Source organism: Aythya fuligula, chromosome 1 (assembly GCF_009819795.1).
Source record: "Aythya fuligula isolate bAytFul2 chromosome 1, bAytFul2.pri, whole genome shotgun sequence".
NCBI classification, from domain to species: Eukaryota; Metazoa; Chordata; class Aves; order Anseriformes; family Anatidae; genus Aythya; species Aythya fuligula.
In genome coordinates this window covers 84468687-84478690 of record NC_045559.1, presented here as the reverse complement: position 1 = coordinate 84478690, position 10004 = coordinate 84468687, and the positions used below count along the sequence as shown (strand labels likewise).

At 54.1% G+C, this 10004-nt stretch overlaps 1 protein-coding gene across 1 annotated transcript; it reads right to left on the bottom strand.

Moving 5' to 3' along the window:
- Positions 1 to 3052: 3052 nt before the first annotated feature.
- On the bottom strand, positions 3053 to 9392 carry TRIM45 (tripartite motif containing 45). The gene is made up of 6 exons (XM_032191977.1): positions 9019 to 9392; positions 6617 to 7350; positions 5925 to 6054; positions 3929 to 4043; positions 3584 to 3710; positions 3053 to 3371 (listed from the first exon to the last, which is right to left on the bottom strand). Exons 1-6 carry the CDS (start codon positions 9390 to 9392, stop codon positions 3223 to 3225), a joined length of 1629 nt encoding a protein of 542 aa, XP_032047868.1. The 3' UTR covers positions 3053 to 3222.
- Positions 9393 to 10004: the final 612 nt, after the last annotated feature.

Genomic DNA, 10004 nt, shown 5'->3' with positions numbered 1-10004 from the left:
CATCCCATCTGGTGGAAAATAAACTTGAAGAAACATCCTCTTGCCCTCGGTGACACCTGATTTACAGCTGCCCTTGGTGCACTGCGCGAACCAGGCGTCCCCTTTCAGCACTGGTTAACTCTGGGGCGACGATCAGGTTACTGCCACTTTGGAAAAACAGGTCTGGCTCGGGCACAGGCAGCGCTGGGGGGACCAGGGCAGGTCCCATTCACCCGGGGTAACATCACGTTAATTACAGAGTAGTTCTCAGGCTGGAAACTCCCCCTCTCCATACGTTTGTAAGGTAAAATATGAGCTATTAAGGATATCTGACATAAAAAAATAAGGATATGTGTGTACTGGGTCTGGTGGTAACAGAATCCTTTCAGCTCTTACCACTTCTGGATTTATTAGCGATATCCCACCAGACATGATGGCAGGATCTGGTCCCACATGGTCTGAAAGCTGGTGAGCGTCTGGAGAAGAGACATCGGCTTCCTTGGCTGAGGCTGCAGAAGGCCCAAAGGGTTACTGGTTTTGCTGGGCCCCAGAGCTGGCCACATCACACACTGCCTCTTGCCCGCACGAGGGAACGGTGTGGGCAGGAAGGGCTGAAAGTGGGTCAGGAAGAAAAAAAATAATAAAAAAGGAGGGGGGGAAGGGCAAGAAGACATTCAGTGGTCTGCAGGAGGCATGGGCACAAGAACCAGACGTGCCCTTCGTGGTACAACTCCAGAAGTAGTAATTGTTCCAGGAGAGTTCCCTCACAGCACGTTCATGCCTTATTTCAGCGTCACTGGAAAGCTGGGGAAGGTATCTGTGAAGGAGAAGAACCAGGAGAAGATGCAGTTGCAGCCAGCTGACAAGCAGCAGAACTTGATGAAATGTTCAAGAGAGGTGAAGGCGGTCAGCAGGCTGAAAAAGATGAAAGCTATCCTGGGGATTTGGCCCAAAATGTTGGAGACCATTCTAGCCTCGTGTCCCACACCACTAACAATGGTGTCAAGAGGTGCCTGAGGGACACTGCAGATGGATGCACCGGTGGAGCCACCCTGGGGGCTGGAAGGAGAGCCTGGTGCTGCCTCATCAGCTCTGCCTGTGCCTGGCCTCACCTCAGCTTGAAGGAAAGGTGGAAGCAGCAGCAGCCAGAGCAAGCCCTCACCTCAAGTGAGCTGCCCTGGGCTGGAAATGGGTGAGAATCACCACAGTAGGATCCGCTACCCTCCCATGTTTTCTCTGCCTGAAGACTAAGTCATCCTCCTGCCTCGGAAAGCTTTTCCTCACCTTCATCACTTTCTTTCCTTTTTTTTTTTTTTTTTTTTTTTTTGGCTGCAGTTTCATGAAGGTTTTGTGTTCACTGGTGTAATTCTCACGATCAGCTTCTTGGAAAATGTCAGCGCCAGGGTGTATAAAAGATGCATAACATGAAAGCACGTTCCTCAGCTCCACGCTCCTCTGTGTTGGAGAGGACAGCGATATTTTAGACAGAACTTTTGTGCCGAGAAGGCAGTGCTGTGCTTATGTCTTCCCTCTGTAACACAGCTGGGAAGTTCCAATTAAAACCGACACACATGCACGGGTGGGAGGGTAAGAAATAGAAAGGCACAGAAAAAAACGCCACATTTCTTTTTACAACATCTTCCGTTTCTGAGCACATAGCGAGGACAAGAATGGGTTACGGTTTGTTCCATCAAAGATTGCCTCAAATTAAACTTTCACTTTGAAATTTCAGAGTCAGCAGCTCGGGGGCTTAAATTGCCTAACTTGGAGACTTAAACTGCCTAACCTTGCCCTGTCTGACAGCCCTTTCTGGATGATTAATGGGCAGCTATAACCAGCATTTGCATAAGGCTATCTGTCTCCTGTGCTGGGAGGAAGAGGTTCCCAAACTGGCTTTGTAGGAGGGAAGAACAACACATCAGTCTTCTAGGTCTGAGCAAGCAAACAGACAGCACAGATTTCTGCTTTAACAACCCGGCTATTATCCTTCAGAAAGCCAGAACCAGCCCCCGCTGTTGACACTAGAGCAGCATTCCTCTCCCCAGTGACCAACAGTCAGACCTTTGTCCCCAGCCCAGCTCCCCAGGCAGTGCTACGAGACCCCAGCGACACGCACCTGGGGCTGAGGTTACTCCCGGGGCAGCAGCGTTCCCTGTGTCAATGGCACAAACTTGTTTTGTTCAGGAAGGTACCCAGGCAAGTGGCAGGCAGCAATCTGCACATTAGCAGGTGCCCTCACAAGAAATTGCCTCTTCCTCCTCCTCAGAGAAGCTGCTTCCCCAGCTATACGTTGGCAGCATGCACACAAACACAGGAGATGCATCCTCCCTCCCCTGGGGTGAAGGGAACAAGCTCTCCTAAAATCAGAGCGTTGCAAATCCAGCAGATCTGCTGAAATACATCTCTTGATGCTGCTCTTCCCTAAGTTTGGGACAGCTACCTGGGAGCTTGCACCTCTGGCTCCTACAGAGCCCTCAAACCTTTCCTTGGAGAGACGGATGCTCTCCTGGATCCCACATCACCCCCAACAATGCTGTGTCCCAAACCACCTCCATGGAGAACACACAGACCAAGTGAATTACATTCTAGTTCCTGTTCTCATCGGTGCCGTGGGTTTTTCTTGAATTTTTCAGTTAAATTACTGATCTGCTTTGCTCCTGCTTTGCAGGGAGGGTGTAACGAGACTACAGCCCACCTGGAGAAAACAAGAGAGCTGCAAACACAACAGTTCCCAGGAGTGCGACTGCGCTATATGCACACATCTGAGGCCAGAACCCAGCCAGGTACCTGAGGGGCAGGCAGAGGCCGCGCTGAGGCTGCCGAGCCTCTCCCAAGCACGAACACAAAGACTGGAATGCGCCCCAACAAGCAGCTTTGGCCTCTTCGAGAAGGACAGCAGACTGCCAATCCCGCAGAATGAGGTACACCTTGACCCTCCTGTGAGGTAACTGCTCAGACCGAGTTTCCCCTCAGAAGTTGAACCCACAGGTCTCGAGTCCTCAAAAGTGCGGGCATCAGTACAACTCCTGGAGTTTGCTCCTGTTCGGGCACAAAACAACCTTGCACACACATCCCCAGGCGGAACATAAGGCACAATTTTATTTTCCCTCATCCCATTCCTCAGTTCACACCCGTCGCAGTGTTATTTTCTGGCAACAAGGCTCTGTAGTGATTGCGGGGATCTTCGTGGCTTGCGCTCATCCACCAGGAAGGACCTGAGCTCCCCGGGGCTCACCTGGCCGCTCAGAGTGCCACCGTCCTGAGCAAGCTCCTCTGTGAGCTGTCGCTGGGCGGCCCCAAACACTCCGAGCTCTTTGTGACTTGTCCACAGCATGACCAGTGGGGACAGCCAGGGTGGCCTTTGTGCCCATGGCCACAGCCTTGGTAGCCACCTGCAAGAGAAAAGGCACCATCAGCTTGACCAAGAGGGGGTCAGAAAATCCCAATGTGCCATGCAGCGAGTGCTTCAGCCCCAGGACTTATCTAAGAAAGGGAGGTACATGTGTATTTAAACCCAAAATTGCCAGGGTTCCATAAAAAAGGGGAATGACCAAAAAAACAAACCCTCCTGATGTCAGCAGCACAGGGAAAGCTGCACGCTCACCTGGCATGGTCCCCCCACAGGCGCAGCGTGCGGCTTTCTGCCCTCCACTCGAGCAAAACGTGCAGCAGTGGAACACTCCTTGGTGCTTGCGGAACTTGCTTTTCACCGTCAGGGTGAATGGCGAGCCCTGCGGAGGACAAGCAAGCAGAGGATAATATCAGATGGTGTGTCTGCATTTGCACAAAACCAACCGGGTCATCCTGTCGGTCACAGATCAATATGATCAGTTTTAACTGGCAAGTGATAGGAGCAATCCTCAGAAAGATTTTAAGCTAATACTTAGAAAGGGAAAAGAGTGTAAAGAAGAACCAATAAAAAAAAAAGAAAAAAGAAAAGAAATGCTACCTGTACATGCTGCCCCTTCACACAGACGCAGACAGCATATAAGCCCGGCTCCTCAGGGCTGTAGGAAACATGGTAGGTCCCATCACCGTTATCACACACCGTTGGTTTGACTGCACTACGAACAGACAAAGAGGAGTCCCAGTGGTCAGTGACTGGCAGAAAACTGCTCCCGAATTCACACATGAACCACTGTTTGGCCTAGATATGTGGTCAGCTCCTCATCCTCACCCATGTTCAGCAGCTGTGGGTCTCGAGCGAGCTCGACAGGATGCGTGAGCAAGGCTCGAGCACTGAGCGGCTTTCACATACACCTGCTACCAGGAGCTGCAGTAACCATACAAAGGAAGTCACACAAAGCTAAGCTGTGCTGCAAGGATTTGTGGCAGCGCTGAAAGAGCAGAAGACGACTGACGGCACACTTGCAAACCAGATGATCCCATCTGATAAGAGCCCTCAGAAATGGGGTAAACTCAAAGCTTCAGAGAGCAGCTTGCCTCCAGGAGAGCCCATGAGGAAGACGTAAGGCATGTTTGAGTCACTTCAACCACTACCCAACTGCATTGACCCCAACTTTTCTCTTCGACTCTCTGAGGAGTTCTAGGTCCTTGCTGGTGAATCTCCCCTTTCCCAAGTGAAGCTCACCAGGTTTTAAAGGGACCCTGGCGGACAGAGTGACAGGGAAAAAGCATCAGCTAGTTCCTTGGGAACCGATGGCCTGTTTCACAGGAAGAGCCTTCCGCAGAAAATTAGCAAGCAGCTCTGCGGGGAGGAAGGTGTTCTCCCTAATCCTCACTAATTAGCCTCTTGTGCCCCACGACATGAATGTCTTTAATCTTCCAGATTTGCAGGTTGTATTCCCCATCCCCCACCGCTTCACATCAGTACAGCTGCCTACATCATTTCCTGCCATGAACTGTGTGGTGACACTTCGTGCTCTTCAGTAGCTGCCGTGCCTCTCCCCAAAGCCAGACAGCTTTCAGCAACGGATGTAGCAACTGCACAAGAAACTGAGTTAATGTGGCCACAGCGACCTCTACCCCACAAAGCAAAATCCACATAAACCTCCTGTTTACACCTTCCCACAACACGAGCGCACCTAGCAGAGGAAGGTATGTTGGAACAATATTCTTGAACAATGATATTTTATTGACAGGCATCTGTGCACCCAGTAGTTTCTGTATGGCTCATCAATACTTCCCCATAGCAAGAACTTTTAGCATCCTATCCCTTTTCTCATCAGGTCATCCCCCCAAGACTGAATCCTGGAAGAAGTTAGGCTGGTTTCTTGCTCTAGCTGCAGTGTGTGTGCTATAAAACAGAACAGAAGCTTTTCTAAAGAACTGAACCCCAACTGGTTCTGTTATTTGCATTAATGTCTCGCTGCTTCAAAGAAGAAGCATGGCATGGAAACAGTTACAAAATATTTTTCTGGTCGGTCATTTTCACTGTGGAAATGGGAGGTCGAGTGCAGCCTTCCCTGCTTGTGCTAGAAAACCTCCAAGCATGTTAAGGTGCTCAACACTTGCAACTACAGGAGGAAGCATGATGAAGTCCTAACAATGATCTTTTTTTTCCCCAGAACGTTAATTTAAGCACTTCCATCAACTGCCAGAGGTTCCTGGGCTGAGTGGCCTGGCTGCCTAACTCTGATGTTGTTCTACACTCGTTAGGTATTAACAAAACAGGTGCCCTACGTGTCTGCTGGTGGTGGTGTGGGGGAAGCAGCAACAGCTCGCCCTGACAACGTGCAATACCCACTGTGAACTGAAACCTTTAAGACTCGGTACAAGTGTGAGTCAAACTCCACACGGCTGTAAATGACCACTAGGAAGCACTGCTATGCTGGTGGGAAGAACTGTCCTGCCTTTTCCCCTACAGATCGTGACCCAGATGCTGAAGCACTTCCACCCACCTGCCCAAACGAGGAGGGAGCCAGGGGAAGGGAGACAGAAAAGCAAACCCAGTGTCTGTTTGTTTTTTTTTCTGAAATACCCACCAATCCTTCTTGTCCTTGTGGGTGATGGTGACCCTAACGGCTTCTCCTCCCCTCCGCAGCTGCTCTCCCGTGCTGTCATTGCAGAGCAGGGTAAAGCCAGTCAGCTCGTTCTGACGGGCGATGCAGAGATCTGCAAGGCAGAGAAATGGGACAAGAAAGGATTCAAAAGAGCCACAATTGCCACCTCCTGCCCATTCGGTAGCATTTCAGAGCACAGCCAGGGCTCTGCTGCTGGCTATACAGCTCCCTCACCCACAGGAAAAAGCAAATGCACCACTGGGACCCAGGAGAGTGCAGAGAGCCCTGTACGGACCACCCTGTATGGACCAGGGTGCTCATGGCCCAGCTGGAGACTTCCCACCTCCAGGTGCACTGTGCAAGCTGGGGGGAGCAGGAAGAGCCCTAGGAACCTCAGCGCTTACCCTTTGACATGGGAAGGAGCGAAGGAGCCCCGGGTCTGTCAGTGATGTTGCAGAGGGCGGCTGCGGCTGGCTCTCGGGCTCCCTGCTCAGCACAGCTCCTGTGGGGTCTCATCCCCAGCAGCTGCCACCTCTAGCAGGGCTCCAGCCTGCTGCATCCCTCCGCCCCCCTGGCCTGCAGGGAGCCCCCGGCGCCTTAAGCCGCACGCTGCGTGGGTACAGGGAACGGAGAGGTGACTTTAGGGAGCACTGAGCGGCACAGCACCCCATTACCTTCCCCGTGCAGGGTACACTTGGCTGGATCAACCACTTTATTGAGAATGGCCCCAAAAACCTCATAGCCGCAACACTGCCCTGCCCTCTCCTGGGGAGAGAACTGGATGCTGTCATCCACGCTGGGGCGGGTGCTGTAAGCGACGCTGTTCAGCTTCGCCAGCCGGCTCGCCACCACCCCTTTGGTGATGAGGATCTCCAGGTCCGAGCCGCTGCTCAGCAAGCGCTCCGTGAACTCCATGCCTGTCCTCATGTCCAGCAGCAGCTGCTGCAGCTGGGCCTTCTGCAGGTGCAGCAGCTTTTCCTTCTGCACCTTCAAGTCCTCCAGCTGCTTCAGCAGCCGCTCCCGGTGCTCCTCGACGGCTTTCACGTACCCGCTGGCGAACAGGCAGATCTCTGCGGCCACGGCCTCTGCACGAACGCGGACGGCACTGCCCATGCCATCGATCTGGCTCAGCGCGTCCTCCAGGGTGCTCACGCGCTGCTGGGTGCTTTCCAGCAGCACCCGCAGGGAGTCCCCGTGCCTGTGGACAACGTTGCTGGCCAAGTCATAGGGGTGCTGCCGGTGCCTGTCCACGACACAGTCCCGGCACATGGGCTGGTCACACTGCTCGCAGAACAGCCGGAGCTCCTCCGATGGATGGGATGGGCAGAAGAGAGGCCTCCCAGCCTGGCCGCAGTCCTTGCTGCTCTCCAGCTCTGTCACAGCGTGAGAGGCGGTCTTCTTCTGTCTCCTAGAAGGGAGCAAGCACAAATTTATGCACGTTGGACACGCAATGCAAGCACCCAAGACCCCTTGTGAACGCCTGGCTCCCTGTATGCTGTCAGCACAATTTTCAGACACAAGAACCGCGTGCCCCACCATTGCCACACAGAGACCAGGGAGCGGGCTGTCAGGCTGCTCCTGCCAGCAGCTCCTGCACAGAGCCTGACAGAAGTGGGGTTGCTGCAATTACCCCCAGAGCCCGCTGCGACAAAGGCAGCAGGTGGGTGATGTGCAAAGTCTTGAAACAGAATTGCTCACCCACAGTCAGGTCTGGATAGGAACAGGCAGTGTCAGGCTCCTTAGCTGCCAGCCCAATGATTTCCATCAGCTTTAAATGTGCTGAGGCAAATGAGCTCTAATAACCCTTAGGGGGAAATCTAGTTCAGGGAACAGCCGGACGGCAGTCTGTTGGTAAAACATTAATTATTACGAAAGTCAAACCCCATTCCTTTCGCTGCCAGGTTAGACCCCATTCAGAGGAGACCAAGGATTGGATACGAAGAGCCTGTTTTACCCAGCCATCCACCGTGTGACAGGGCTGCAGGGGAGTATTTGCATTTTGTGCTATTTTGGATGCCGTCAGCTGGTTACTGACCAGAACGTAAAAGCTGTCCCTCCCTGTCTCCTGCACTAATGACTACATGTGCAAAAGGTAACTTTTGGCAGTTGCAGAGGGAGCTCTGAGCCACAGGCTGAGAAACACCCCGAGGACCAAGGTCTAGAGTTGTTCTGGCAACACAAAGCAAGCTAATCACAGAGCAGGATGCGGTCTATTTTGCTTTTGCTTCCCAGTAATTTCCCTTGGGTCCAGCACACTTTCAGTGCCTTCTACCATTATTTGCTTAACATCCTTCACATTGACACTTCCCTGACTTTGACCTCAGACATCTCTCACTTATTCCAAAAGACATGACAGTGGCACTCAGATACTTAGAAATCTTCCCTGCCCACCAAGAAATCGCTTCAAACCTGTTTTCCTTGGCCCCTGTTCTGTTACACCATCGGGAAAAAGCAGGTGCAAGCCTGCAGATGTTAACAGGGCGAAGAAATGATACCCGTTCATATGGCAGGAAGCGTGCCACTGGGACAAATTTTCTGCTGCTTTATGCCCCCGTACAGCTATTTCTGTCAGTGCAGCAGCAGGCTGCTGATCAAGGTCTCGGTCTATCGCTCTTCAGCAGCTCGCAGGGGCTGCAAGGCATTAGCTAACCGGAATGGTATGCCAAAAATTGCAGCCCCACGGAAAGGTAAGTAAGAGCCTAAGCCATTCCACCACAGGCACCAGTATCGGCAGGGGGAAGGGCAGCGAGCGGCTCCTTCTGGGGAAGGAATTTGCTATGAAATGGAAAGGAGCAGTGAATGAAGAGGGAAAAGGCCAAGCTGATTAATCCAGGCTAAGAGACTGCCCTGCCTGCTGCCTGTGGGTGTTTTCCTGAGCCGGCCTGTGACCTCCTTGCCTCAGAAGGCCACCCAGACTTCCTGACACTTTTCTCCCAAGCCACTTTCCTCTGCCCTCATCACCGCAGCCTCCTCCTCTCCACCTCCTCACCCTCCTGCAGCCACCTCTCCCTCCTGCCCTGCTGCCAAGCCCCTCTCCGAGCTCAAAACCCACCCCGCGGGGAGGAAGGCGCCTCACCTGTGTGCCTGGCGGCAGAAGGGGCAGAGGGCGGCCCCGCACGTCTGGCAGCGCCCCACGGCCGCCCCTTGGGCGCACAGGTCGCAGCCCGGCCGGCCTCGGCCCAGCGCCACGTAGTCGGGGGGGAGCTGCCCGACCCCGCCCGGCGGCAGGGCCACCTCGGCGTCGCACAGCGGGCACAGCACGCTGATGGCGGCGGCTGTGGGGGCTGTGGCGGCTGTGGCGGCTGTGGCTGAGGCGATGCCCGCCCGCGCCGGCTCCCCCAGCCTGCCGAGCCGCCTCAGGCAGGGCGCACACAGCGAGTGCAGGCACGGCAGCAGCCGAGGCGCCGCGCAGGGCTGGGCACAGGCCGGGCAGCGCCAGGCGGCCGCCATGCCGCCGCCCCGCTCCGCCCGGCATCCCGCTAACGGCCGCCAACGGCCCCCAACGGCCGCCAACGGCCCGCCCCGGCTCCCCTCACGGGCCCGCCCCGGCTCCCCTCACGGCCACCCGGCGCCCGCCCCCCCGCCGTTGCTACGGGGGACGGCCGTTGGGGGCGGTTGGCCCAGGCTAACAGCAAAAGACAGACACTTTATTATTATTATTATTTATTATTATTATTATTATTTACGTATTTCTTTATTTTTTGGTTGTCTTTCGAGCTTTCTGTGCAATAAAGCAAGCGGGCTCGAGGCGTGCTCGCCACAGGGGCGTTTTCTCCGGGCTCCCCAAACTCACCCGTTCTCATCTCCTCCCGCTTCATCTCTCCGGCACAACACGCCATGCTCTCGCACACATCGCACCCAAACCCCAAAGTCCGCTGTGTGATCGCTTCCCCCTCTGCCCCACTCTTTGCTGAGGCGCTGGAGGCACTGGTTTTGCTGCTCAGACACCTGCTGTCCTCTCCAAGCCAGCACTCTGGCAGCAGCTCCTCTCCCCACCATGGGCAGAAGTTTCCACTTCTTCCATCCCCATACTTCAAGGTTTAACACCTGAGCGTGACTGCT